The sequence below is a fragment of the Phaethon lepturus genome, unplaced genomic scaffold (assembly GCF_000687285.1).
Source record: "Phaethon lepturus isolate BGI_N335 unplaced genomic scaffold, ASM68728v1 scaffold30891, whole genome shotgun sequence".
In the NCBI taxonomy this organism is placed as follows: Eukaryota; Metazoa; Chordata; class Aves; order Phaethontiformes; family Phaethontidae; genus Phaethon; species Phaethon lepturus.
The window spans coordinates 21,631-35,781 of NW_010516076.1; the positions used below are offsets into that span (position 1 = coordinate 21,631).

The following is a 14,151-nucleotide window of genomic DNA, read 5'->3' on the forward strand; positions in this document are numbered from 1 at the left end:
GATGACTTTTAAAATGTGCTTACTTTCTAAAAATCTTTTGCACTTAAAGGGCAATTTGTTAAAGATGTACTGCTTCCTACAAAACAGATATTACTGAATTTTTGTACTTTAAGCTGAAGAAAAAAATGTGTTCATGTATGGTTGGTAATTTCCTAATAGAAAATGTGGCTTGGGTTATGCTATGACTATCAGGATCTATTTTTTTAAATAGTTTTGGTAATAAAAGATAACTTCTTTCAATTACCTTCAACCAGACACAGCTTCCTGAGGTAGATGCACTTTCTTCAGAAAGGACACGATCTTTTATATCTTGGCTTAGAGACAGTAGACCTTTAAGTCCAGTTCTTCAAGTAATAAAGTAAGTATTTCTGTTAGATACAGAGTAATTATTGGCAACGTGTATTTACATTTCTAATTGACACTGATGAAAAGTAGGAATATATGCCCTGGAAGAAACTGAATAACATCCTCTTTCCAGTTGATATAGTGCTGTTATCTAAAACTCCTTAGCAACAAAGGTCATTTTTTAATCTAGTCAAATTCAGTTACTAATATTTTATTGGTAGGAATTAGTTGCATATTTTTATATTGTTAAGAATATACTAAAGCAATGGATGCCCTTATCACTGGGGTTAACGCGGTTAATTTCTGGTATAGCTTTTATAATTTCAATACATCCATATAAAAAAAAAATCCAGTAAGTTTAATAATCTGTAGATGGTTTACTAATTGTATGTATTTGTTGCTGAGCTCCATAGGACAGCAGTTGATTTGTGACAAATGAGGCAGGTTCTGAAGCCATGACCCGCTTAAAGAAGTTTAAATTCTATAAAATGTTTATACTCAAGTTTACATTTCATTTGTCTTCTCTAGAGTTCTCAGTTTACTGAGCTGGATGGCAGGTCACATTTTAGAGAGTATGATGACTTTCTTACTCGGATAGATAATGTTTAAACACAGGACTGAAGCTCTTCAACTGTTGGCATTGGGGCTGCTGCTTGAATTGCAAGTAGTGCTGACACCGTAGTAAATATCAGAGCTTCACTGCACACTACACCAGCACAGAGGACTGTGACCCAGCAAATATTTGCTGTGTCCCCGCAAATTTTTATTGGGCCAGTGATTTTGGATACTAGGTCTTTGACATGTTTACATTCTCTGTTCTGTTGCCAGCTAAGAAAGACTGGGGAGGGGATTGAGATTACACATAACCAGAGATGTAAATTTTCCCTTTTTTTTTTTTTTTAAAATCCTTATCAGGATTATTTAGGCCTTTCAGAGTTTATTGCAACCGGCATATTTGTTAACTTCTAAACCAAAATATTTTTTCTATTTCCACAAGATAGTTTAAATGGAATTTTTCCCACTTTTCTACCATTTTGTACTACTTAAAAAGATGCTGCTGTTTGATAGTGCATTACAAACTTCAGGGTTTTTTCTAAACTTTGGATTATTTGCAATTATAGTATCTTTGGACTGAATCTAGACTCCAAAGGACAATAAGCAATTCATTAGAACTTATGCCTCTGCTTGAATTTACAGTGGATTTTTTGCTCAATGTTTGGACTAAAATACCTTCCTCTCTTCTTTCAGAGATGAGAACCCTGCCAAAACAGATTTTTTTCAGCATTTAATTGAGGATCGGACAGAAGCAGCTTTCTCATATTATGAATTCTTACTTAATATTCAACAGCAGATTTGTAAGTGAACAAGGAATAAATAGAAGAAAAAACCTGACTTCGGATGGAAGCATGGGGCGAGAGGAGCATATGGGGAGTCACAAAAGTGGATGTTTGTTCTTCACAATATACAGTGACCAGCACTGTTTTGGAAGCTTTACAGCTGAAGAAGTATACATTTCCAAAAGAATTTTGCAGATTTACTTCAGTCTAAAAGTGCTAGAGGTGATGAAGTTGTTTCACTAGTAAACTTTAAATTGGTTTATACACGTTTCCAGTTGTGCAGCGGTATGGTGCTCTGTTTATTGCAAGCTGGTGAATTTATGTAGCTATGTGGGATGATATTTCTTAACAAAATGTACAATTAGGTAAAACCTTTTTTCTTACATTTATTATAGTAGCCCTTCCAGATCCAAATTCTTAACAGAGATGTCAAAGGGCAGTGATGTATGTTGGTTGTTTATATTAATTTCTTTTTAAAAGGAATGATTCATATTTACGAAAGCCTTCAGCGAATTCCCTGTGAAAGTTGTAGAGTTTTCAGTAAAGTACATCAATTGTAGAAATAAAATATATAATGTACATAAATATTACATTTGTAAAGAAAATGTAAAAAATGTAACTAAAAAAAAAGACTTAGCTCAGTGTGCAGAACTGTTGAGTACTCAATGATGAATTGTTTTGTCCCAGGCTAGACAATGAAGTTGACTATTAAAACATGCTAAAAAAAAAAAATATCCATGTAGAAGGAACACAGTTGCTGCTTCTGTTAATTTTAGGTGAATTTATTTATGATTGGCTTACTAATTAAAAATATTTTGCTTTTTCATGTGTTTTTATATTTATGCAAGTATAACCTTTTTGCAACTAAACTCCTACTGACCTGAATATTGAAGAGAACATGTTTACCACTTTATTTCACAGGCCTCTGGAAGGGAGGAGAAATACTGCATAGTCTGAAATGGGCTATTGATATGAAGTTCCTAAAACCTTTCTTATGTATTATCCTCAAGAAGGCATATCTGTTAACTTTGTTTTAAGTTTGTAAACTACTGTAGTCTTCGGTCCAGGTTTCTGTAGCTTGTGTTGTCTGCCATTTAGAGTAAGCATGAGTAATCACTCACTCACACTTGATGACTTAATTTCTGCTGTGATCTAAAGAAAAAAAAATAGAGGGGGTGTAAAAATTAATTACCTTACATCAATGAAACTAAAGGCTTTAACATGTCAAAATTCAAAATGTTATCACACTGTTGCATCTTTCTGAAACCTTGTTCTTGCTAATGTTTTGGTAACTCAATGGTTTGGGCTTTTTGATAGATTTAACCCAGATTTTTAAATTTGGTTCTTAAGTTGGGATGGTTTTGGTTTGGTTGTTTTTTTAGAGGCACATTAAAAATAATTCATAAAGCACAATCACTCATACTTAGTATTCCAAACTCTTTATTTGTTTGGTTTATTGAAATGTGACTACAGTGAAATAATGAAGTACAAAAAAATAAATTATGATTAGTGTGATTACATTTTGTTTTAAAGTAGCCTTGAAAATGCTAACATTGCATTTTAACTGCCATAGCTTCTGAATCAAATAGTCAAGTTTGCAAATACTTTAAAAGCTACACTAATTAAATTCTGCAAGTGGTGTTATTCTGCATGTTAGCACAAACTCATTGTTTGGAGAAGTTACCTTATATTTGTGTGTTGTCCTTAACTAAATGTGTTTAAGTTACCTGAAGATTACTTACGAGAAACTTTCCATTTAGTAAATTAATTTATCATGTAATAAATGTCTGAGGCGATGCTGAATGTTGTCCCTAAATCAGACCTATAGGTTTTCAGTACTTGTTTGTAGATTAATTTGTATTGGGTGAAAGCTAAGTGCTGCTGAAGAGTGGGACATCTGAAAAATCATTTAAAATTACAAAGATGAGAAAGGCTTGTTACAATTCCAAATGCCCCATGATAGATACTTCTGACTTGTTATCTTGGTATTGAATATCTGGGAACATACTCTGCCATGATGAACTGCAACATACTCTGTAAAACCATTACTTAAAGCTTTATTCTTCTATGGTTTTTGTATATAAAAATTATGAAAAGTACATCTTGAGAGCTATTTGTTCAGTAAAATTATTACACGGCACAGAGATCTAGTTATTTTTTTACTAACCATAGAGCACATCTCCATTATGACTGAACTTTGGTTTAAATTTTAAAAAGACAGTTTCAGAGAAGTATCTTGAATTTGAAACATCTCAGGACTTAGGGCATCAATTTTAGTGTTCTGAACATTAGAGTACCTGCAGGCATGACGAAAGTGTCTAAAAGACAGCTTTACTTACGATAGTTTGGATCGCACCACTGTACCAGAAGATGCACACCAGAAGATTAATCCCTACCAAGGGATGCACCATGAAGCTCAACAAGTTTTTTCCCTACTGAGTAAGATCTTGGAGGAGAGAATAAGAGGCATGCTTTCGTATCTGTCTAAAGTGCTAAACTGTCCAAAGGAGATCTTTAGCCGTTTTAGGGACTGAACTTTTCCCAAAACCCTTTCAACACTGCGTAATATAAATGGTGCCTGTTTTATTAGAATTTTTAAGATTTGTTGGGCAAAATGTTTCCTAGCTCCAGCTAAGTAAGCCTTTGGGGGATCAGTTCAAATTCTCAGCATTTTAAACACTGACAGTGGGCGTCCCTTTCCATGTCTTAGTTCTAAAAGCAGCATCTTGTACCTGTTTTACCAGCGAAGTAGTGTGGGAGTTCCTGTTGGAGAAACTGCAGTCTGGGAAGCTCTTGCAACAGTAGGACACATGATGCAGCTCCCAGAGTTATTACGAAGCTTTATTCTGCATTTTGTTCTTAAGTTTATTAGAAGTAAGCCTGTTCATTGGTCTTGGTGTAGAGCTTCACAGCAATGGGGAAAAGACCAAGTGCAGGTGATTTTGTTTGGCTTTGGTGTTCTGTACATTTTGTCAGATACTGAAGAGGTGGTTTTATCATTTTCAAAAAGTCAGAATCACTTGTTAATAATCCTGAGAGTTAAGAGCTCGTCAGTGATTTTAAACGTGGAGTCTTACATTTTTTCAGGCCAAATACATTTTAAGAATATTATGCAAAATTTTCAAGGTATGGGACAGAAGTGGGTTATTAGGGAATAATTACAATCTCAATCGCTGATTTCTGTGGTTAGAAGTATTAACTCATATGTAAGAGTCCTGAAAGATCTCATTTTAATTTCAGTTTTAGAGTATATTTTGCCTGTGTTGTATTCTGATTGTGGGCAGGATGTAACCCTGCAACAGCTTAGCAGCCGGTTTCAGTAATGTTGAGTTTGGAGGACTGAGGCTCTAACTGGCCATGAACTTGTGGAATACCCCAATATGTGTCAGTTACTATGTCAAAAATTACTTTAATGACTTTGTTTAAAAGCAGTTCTTCAGATTTTAATATAAAAAATATGTAGACGTTAGACATGGTTGAGTGGGCATGGTGGTGGTGGGCTGACAGTTGGACTTGATGATCTTAGAGGTCTTTTCGAACCTTAATGATTCTATGCTTATTTCTGGTAGTTTACCCTGCTTTTAAAAAAAGTGTAGAGGGGTGTCTACATACACCATTGCTTCTCAGATTTTCATAAAGGGGGTAGAATACACACACTCTTTCAGAATCACAAGGGTTAGGTTCTAAAGAAGAATGTAGTAATAATGCCTGTTGGACCCAGATAATTCTGAGATTTAGCATAATAGGTTTTTTGGTACAGTTGTGTTGGAAATTTTGAAGGAGGGGGGTAGGAAGACTGTAATGATTTATTGATGCAATTTCTTTCCCTGTCTGTTCCTAGAATTTAAAAAAAAAAAAAAAAACAAACCACACACAAAAAAAACCCAGATTTCTAGCAGCCTTGCGTGCCTTTACTTAAACTGATATTATATTTAAATGCAGAAATCTGGAAAGCGTGGTTACAACTAGTGCAAATAACTGGGATTTCAAGTCTCTCTTGAGAACCTTTTGTTATTCCTCGCAAGCTACTGATGATGCCTTTTACTGAAAAATCCAACAGTATCCTACTTGTTTGAGTGTAGCAAGAGAATTCTCACATGATTAGTGCTGTGTAAAAGAGTTTATTACAAAAGCAATGAAAATTCAAATAACCACATTATAGATGTTTCTTCCATTTATGATGCAATCCTGAATTCTTACTGACTTCCACTTGCACAGCCTTTGATGTATTTTACAATTTTAAATTGTTAACCAGAACATATCAAATATTTTACAGAACTTCTTCTTATGTTCCTTTGAAGGTCTTTAGCAAAAGTGATGGAGCTGCCTAATTAGGAATATCAATCATGCACAAGATTTTAGCAGTTGCACATTCTACAGAAGATAGAGGAGATGGCAGAACTCCTGGAAATATTTCAGAACCTGATTAAAAAAAAAAAAAAATTTGGAAAAGGAGAATGAGTGTTTAACCTTGTTTTTCTTGCACCTGTTTACCTTTATGATTTTCTGCTTTAAAGCTACATATGTGGGTTATATTTGGTTTTTCAGATGTTAAGAGAACACTACTCTAGAGGCATCAGCAAATGCAGATCTCCAATTACACCCTTAATCATGTTACCATTAAAATAAAAGTGACAGTTTTAAAAAGGTCAAGAGTGTTGGAAGGAAGTACTGTTTGGCTAGCAAGTAGTGTAATATTTCTTTTCTTGTGTTTATCAACATGAGCAGAAAGTCTCTGCTTGTGAGACACTAAGGTGCTGTGGGATTTTTGAGTGAAGTTTTTACTGGCACAAGAATCCTCAAGCATGAGGAAGAGTTGGTGATGATTAACCATCTTGGTAATCTGCTAGCCATAGGAAATGTTATTCTCATAAATTGTTTGAAAAATTGTTTAATGTTAGAATGTCATTGAGGGGAAGAAAAATCATGTTCAGGAAAATACAGTCTTTTGTTGATAACTTCTGTAGATATGATGCTTTTAAAAAGTTCTACAGGCTGTAAATCTCAGCTTTTATGAGTACAAAATGTTACTAACACTTACCTGATGAAAAAAGAATAAAATGTGTAGCCGTCACCTGTAGTTAAGGAATTTTTTCTGCTTTTCTCTGTCTCTTCAGCGGCTGACTGCGCTGCCTTCATTATCCGAAGTAGAGCTTAGGAGAAGCCACGAGTAAATGTAGAACCAGTGGAACCACTGGTATGTGTGCTGGATGTCTTCATCCAGCTTGCCGGGCATGTGCATGGCTTCTGAAAGATTGGTACTTTGGCTATCCAGATATTCAAGTTTAGCAATTTCTTGTGATACGGCTCTATTTCTAAGTGCCTTATATGTTTATTCAAAATAAAAAGCTATTTGAGTTGCCAAGCTTCCCCTTTTCCCCCCATCCAAACTATTATTTCTTATTATAAAAAATTCTTTATTTACATAATTTACTCTTGGAGAGCAAGCATGAAACCTTTCAGCCTTTCAAACGTGTTTTGAAAGTTTAAGTTCCTGGAAAAAGAGTGGAAGGTGCCTCTGCAACCACAACTGGCGTCTCCAGCAGTGCGGATGGAGCAATTCTGCAGGAGCAACGCAGCCGTTGAGAAAAGCCGCACACGAGGGGTCCGTCGTTGTCAAACTGCAGCTAGATCGTCGCGCGGAGTTGCCCATCCACCCGCTCCTTTATCCCGTCTCCTTTAAGAGTGACTGGTATCAGATGGTCGGGGTGAAACGTGAGAAATCCCTCGTGCACAGGTTGTCCTGCCCTGAGTTGCGTCTCTACCTTACGTATTTAGAGATCAGCTCAACGTGTGAAACCCTGTTGGCGCTTTCGCTAATCAGGATAACCGAGTGTTGTTGACCTTAGATTGCAAACAGTATCTTCTTCATTAGAAGAAATTATTCAAGCTAATCACCTGTGGAGAAAAGTGTAATCATCTTCTTTCTGAAAGTTGCTGAAGGCTCTGTAGCTTCCTGTGCTGGGGAGAAGAGGAGATAGCAAACTGCTCTATACCCTTCCTTCTTTCATACACTGTTATGTCTTCTACTTAATTTGCTTTCTAAGGCTTTCGGTTTCTCAGTATGTCTAAATTTTTGATGGTGTTCATCTGTCTTCCCACACCCCCTGCTAGGACTATCCTTGAAATAGGGTGCCTGGTACCGTGCAAGGTATCACAAATGGTGTTGCATGAACTGGTTTACATGAAGGTGGGTATCACCAGCCTTTTCCCTTTTCTACTCTTTCTTTTATCCTCATTTCTTGTTACAGTGGACTTTGTTAACAGTATAAATAAGTGTGTGTTATAAAAAGTAATTTCTGTTATGTGGCTTCCTGGAGAAGTTTAAAAAACAAAACAGAAGCAAAACCTGTGAACTATCTTCCCTCCTCAGTGGCAGTTTCCGAAGGTACCAGGAAGAATCTTTTGGCTCCTTACTTCAGAGTTTGGGACATGCCTTAAAAAACAACTGGAAGTAACCAAAATCTTGTAGAAACTGTACACGTTGTGCAAAAGGTCTAGGCAGGACTGCAGGACTTACTGAAGCAAGAGTTAGGACATCTAGGAATGTCCTTCAGCTTTAACTTGTGAATTTTACATGAATCAAACGTAAAATGGCTTAGAAGCCAGCCATGCTCCTGGCAGTCTTTCTTTCGTAGCCTAAAACGATAACAGGGCAGACAATGTGGTATCACCTCAAAGGGAGGGAGAACTGTTGCGCAAACAAAGAATATTACCACAAAACCCTTGCTCAAACATGCTCTGTAGAACAAGGGAATGGAGTATAATTTCCTGGGAAGGGAGTGGGGTTGGAGTGGATGCTCAGGTCCCTGAATATGTGCATAAAAGGGCATTTTTAGAATTGATATGATTGTGACTCCTAGAGTTTGTGCTCAGCTCTGGTATTAATTCGTAATGAATAATGTGAAATTATTCTTTATGTGAATGCGAAATTAATCTTTCTTCTCTGACTTAACAAAAACAAACAAAAAGAACCTGTGCATTTAGGTGTGCATGACTTCCTCTGGTATAATTAATCTTTATGTTTGAGGAGTTGTTTGTTACTGCTGTTTGCAGTTTTTGGACTATAAAGTGTTTCTTTATTTCAGTTTTACTCTTTCACCTTGATTCCACGGTCTCTTCCGTGGATTTGAGTGAAGTGTGTCAAGCTGTGCGTAGCTATTACAAACTCTTGGTTACTGGCACTGAGTACTCACAGAGAGGGTTCACGGAGGACCCCTGATGACAAGGATTGTCCTGTGCTGTGTTTTGAAGAGTTGTTGCTTCCTATCCCACACTGATGACATTAAATTGACATGTTCTGACATTTTAAGCCATGAGTCATTCAGAGGTGTAGCGTAGGTCATTGAGACTGCCAGAGTGAGGAAAATCACTTATATAAATATAGGGTTTCTAAGCTCTTTTTTAATACTGTAGGTGCCAAGCTAAAGCCTTGAGCTCGCTCTCTGTGGCGAACTGGTGCAAAGGGAGCTAGAGCCTGAAACCAGCTGAAGCTCTGCGCGATGCGGCTGGTGTGTCAAGGGAAGAGGGAGCAGCTGAACTTTTCCATCCTGCTACTGCTCCCTGATGACAGACCGTCCTGCCTTAAGCAGGAGCTGAGCCTGGAATAGCTCCAGAATTAGGAAACCCTAAACGGGAGATCTCTGCCCGTAATTTTTGGGTGTGTGGTTGTGTGTTTCTCCCTGGAGCTCTGGCTTAGGCTGATTTCCCCGCGCAGTGGTGCCGCAAGGGGAATCTCTGCCCCGTCCCCGCACGCTCCCACCACCCGCCTTGTGCCAGCAGCAGCAGCAGTTGTGCCACTGCTTGTCGTGAGACGCGTATTCCCAACTGGGCAGCCAAATAAACTCTCGGCAAAGATCCAAAGTATGCCTATGGCATTCCCATCGCCCCGTGCAAACCGTTCCTGTTGTTTCAGCTGGCTGCTCCTGCAAGGTCCTGAGCGCCTCTGCACCGTGAGGGGTGGGGAATATAGACTTCATTTTATCCCCCGGAAAAGATGTTAGTGATAGAGACCCAGAAAGGGACTCTTCACTTTGGGACCCTGCGCTCCCCCGGGGTTGTAAGGAAGGCTCCTCACTGAAGAGCTGGTACCTGCTGCACAAAGGCCTAATGGGCTGCTAAAATTGTACGAGGAATATGAAATTAAAAACTGAGATGCTGCTTCCATAACTAGAACAAACTTAACATTGAACTTGCGACTTTAATATTAATTAATGTACTCAAACAACAATCTTTGCCATAGATGCTATTCTAAGTGAATTCCTTGTGAGTTGGCCTGTGTTATCGTGCTGGGGTCAATTTAAACATCAAGGCGCAGCCTTTCGCTCTTTTCCTCATCTGAAACTTTTCGGGAGATAGGCTCTGAACCATATTCTGTGCGCTGATTTCCTGCCCGGTGCAAGCCATGTTTGTGTCTGCAATCCCAACCTGAATAATAGCTTACTGCTTAGCTGTGATAGTTTTTTGAGACTTGTGCCTATCAAGTGATCCTATGCGTCATTCCTGTATTAAGTTCCTAAATATGATAATTATTTTTGTAAGAGTTTATGCTTACAATGCATCAAAGATAAATTTACAAGCAAGAGAAAGCATACAAGAAAGCCTAAGCAAACAAGGAAACACAGTAAAAAGTTTTAGAAGAGTGAGGAAAAAATGATGCTTGTGGATGATGCAGCCTCCCTATAATCACAACTCATGTCTCTGCTCTACCAACTTAATGCTCCGGTGCTATTTAGACAGCCTGGCAACTCTGTGATAAGAGGTAATTTATGATCCTCCACCTAGTCTCAGCACTTCTCATTCCTTGAGTAAGAGTTCATCTGTGTAATTGGAGTCCAGCTCTCTTCCTATGTGGTGTCACACCTTCCAGCAGTTTATTTAGGAAATCTGACGGGCATGATCCACCGCTCTATAGAAAATAGAGAGCTTTAGTCTATGTTCTATGCGAGTCCGTGACAGGTCTCATCTTACTCTTGCTTTACTAGAGCAAGAGGATTAGTATATTAGTAGTGGCAGAGCTAACATTTTGCAATGAGCTCTTCTATACTTCGAAGAGAGATTTTTGCTCTCTCTGCCCTGGGAGGGAACATAGTTTTCCCTGGTGAAAAAGTTTGTCTTTACATTGAATGGCCACAGTGCTGTTACCGTGTCCAGAAGGAACAAAAGAACTTTATATGCTCCCCTCTTCATGAAAACATAGGAGTTTGTGTTTCATCCTTAATGATTCTATGATTCTGTGACTTTTGGGAAAATTCAGGCTGTTTACTAATGGCTTGTAAGGGTCTTACCTGGAATTCTGCAAGCGAGGCTCGAGATCTTAGCTCATATTTGTTGCTGAAGAAGAGAGATTTTGCAGCAGCTTCTCATCACCTGGTGTGAGATTAATCTCTCAGTAGAGACATGGCTTTTGGAAGATATATCACATAATTTTATTCCATTCCATTATACTTTCTGTTTTGGACTGTAGCATGTCATAGTTAAAAGAAAAACCTCTAGCTGTTGGGTTTCAAGTAAGATACACTGGAATGTTTTGTTCCAGGGGGATGCTGGAAGTGAGAGGAGGAGATCGTGCTTGCTGAGGGAGGATGGCATAGAACTGCCTTCGGGGGAAAGCTTCAAGCTATCTTCTGTGGGTTTGGTATTTTTAGAATTATAGAATCCTTAAGGTTGGAAAGGACCCCTAAGATCATCAGGTCCAACCATCAACCCAACACCACCATGCCCACTAAACCATGTCCCAAAGCACCACATCCACACGTTTTTTGAACACTCCTAGTGATGGTGACTCCACCACCTCCCTGGGCAGCCTGTTCCAATGCTTGACCACTCTCTCAGTGAAGAAATTTTTCCTAATATCCAATCTAAACCTCCCCTAGTGCAACTTGAGGCCATTTCCTCTTGTCCTATCGCTGGTTACTTGGGAGAAGAGACGATAAGGTCTCCCCTCAGCCTCCTGTTCTCCAGACTGAACAACCCCAGTTCCCTCAGCCGCCCCTCATAACACTTGTGCTCCAGACCCCTCACCATTTTTGTTGCCCTTCTTTTTGTTTTACAGATAGGGACTTTCAGTTTTGTCATCAGGTTTTTTCTGCTCTCTCTCCCTTGTCCTCCAATTCTGGAAAGGTACTGGTGAACAAACAAGGAAGCATTGAAAGAAGTGTGATGAAGGAAACCAGACAAAGGATGGGGAAAAGGACTTCCCTGTAATCACAGCCGAAGTTACATCTAAGCACAGTTGTTTCCTTGAGTGATGGGAACATCATCCTATAATCGGGGTCCTGATTAATTTTGTCATCGGACTCACAGAGCTGGCTAATGAAGATGTTTACCCTGTAATTAGGCTGTGTGCCTTCCACTTCTGAACGTATTTGAAATATGATGCGTGGCACCTTCGGTCACGTTCCTTCCTGGGGTGAGGATAGAGATCTCTGCGCTTGCAGTTTTGTGCCTCTGACAGTCCAGTTGGTGAGGGATGCCTGGAGTTAGGGTGCTCTCCTAGGGTGTGATATTTTGCCCAGGGAAGAAGTTTCTAATTCAGAAGATCATTGGTGTCCTTCTGTCCTACCCTGAAATTTGTGTTGGGGTTTTTTTGCCTCAAAATAGTTTTGAAACAAATGCCCTGAGATTTATGAGAGACACCCTTCACCAGTTGGAAACACTGTGGCCAGGGTCCCTCTTACTCCCCCTTAATTTTACGCTTCCCTAGAACTCCATCTGGTTTTATTTTAGTAGTTTCCTCTTTTAAAAATGTCCCTGAGAATATGACTTGGAACATAAGTCTCAAGTCTGTAATAATCTGCTTGTTTTCCTAACCATTTTCTTACTGGAACTGAGGCCAGTCACAGGTGTGTAATAGGAAGACAAGAACCCTGATGGTGTGCATGGGTAAGTCCCATTCCTGGAAGTGCCATTCCCTGTCGGCAGAGCACATGGATACCACAAGGGAAGAGATTAATTTGCATCTCGCAGAAAGAAGAAAGCTTATTTCAAACTAGTTTCAAGTGAACATAATCTAACTCCTTGTTACCAACTACATTGTAAGCGCAGGGGAAAAAAAAAAAAGGGGCAAAAGTTTGGGAACTAGCAGGTCATCCTAAAAGCTGTATCCCTTGAACAGCCTTCAGGTCCAGACTTTGCTTTGGTTACACTCAAATAACTTGTTTCTCCTGGCCTGGGGATAAAAACATGAATCTTGATTCCCAGTTCCCCTGCAGAAGCTAATATCCACAAGGCACTGTGTGCGGCAGTACTTCTTTGCTCCTTACTGACCTTTTAAAATAAATTACAGAAAATAAGTGTAGCACTGAACAATGACCAAAACTAAATGATCTCTCTTCTACTCCTGACGCTGATTTTTCCTCCCAAAAGAACATAATTTTGATAAAACTTTCTCTATGTGGTAAGAGTATGTAAAAAAAAAGCCAGTTACCATGACCTAGTTACCTCTGCTTGATGAAACCATAAATATTCCATCTTGAATTAACATACTTAACTCTTTAATCCTTTATTTCACCTTCAGCAACTTTGCAGATATTAATATAATTTACTTAAATTACATAAATCCAGAAATTAACTCTTACTTTGGCTAAAGGAAAATTACTCCAATAAAATTTGAGGAATATTTGCTATGATAAATATCAATTATGATTGTGTCACAAGTTATCGCCTTTGGGAGTCACTGCCAGTTAGCAGTGCAGCTTCTCTGCTGCTGCTGTTCCCTGGGACTGTACTAAGTTCAATAGATTGCAGTGACCCTGAAACGGGAATGAATGGCTCCATGGTCTCAGCTGCATGAAGTTTCCTTTCCAGAGCTCGGAAGATGGACACAAGTGGGGTCTTATTTAGTCTCCCGGAGCCATCAAGCATGCAATCAGTTGTGGAGGTTTTTCCGTGATGGTGACACTCCCTTCAGATCTGCAACAGCCCACTTTCTACAGATCCTTTTCTCATCATCATCATCGGGTGAAGTTGGCTTTGTTTTGTGCAGCGCTGCTTTGGAGGCACATCACAAAGGACTGAGAAAGCAGAGGGATACACCACTTTCCCGTGTTTCCCTGGTGTAATGCCATGGGTCCGATGTGCTTTGGTGGCCTGTACAGAACATGAAAACCCGCATTTGTGGGCATGGAGATTCTGTGGGGTAGGGTGATATCAAACAAATGACTGACTGGAAAAGGATTAAGCCTTGCTAATTGCTCTACTGCTGTGAACAGAACTTTCTTGTAAAATAACGTTTTTCTTTTGTGCTTTTCTGTTTATTTCTGTGGTACCTGAAATGCATTTATTCCACTGAAATATGGTGGGAAGCAATAGTCCTGTTCTTCAAAAAAGGCAGCATTCAGCTACAGAAAAGGCGGGCGTTGACGTAAGATTACCTTAATCTCATTTATAAATACAGCTATTGAAATCTGTTTTCAGTTGCAGGAAGAAGAGAGATGCAGACGGGGGGTGGGGGGGAGGCAGCACCTGT

The 14,151-nt window shown here is 39.0% G+C and overlaps 1 protein-coding gene across 1 annotated transcript in view; it reads left to right on the top strand.

Moving 5' to 3' along the window:
* Window positions 1-2,428, top strand: part of SEC24B (SEC24 family member B) — a gene marked incomplete at its 5' end in the record, with an annotated part of 21,188 nt that extends 18,760 nt beyond the window's left edge. Inside the window, 2 exons of the mRNA XM_010295962.1 lie at window positions 255-358; window positions 1,594-2,428. Of these exons, the coding sequence (XP_010294264.1) occupies window positions 255-358; window positions 1,594-1,708 (219 nt within the window). The remainder of the gene's footprint in view (window positions 1-254; window positions 359-1,593) is intronic.
* Window positions 2,429-14,151: the final 11,723 nt, after the last annotated feature.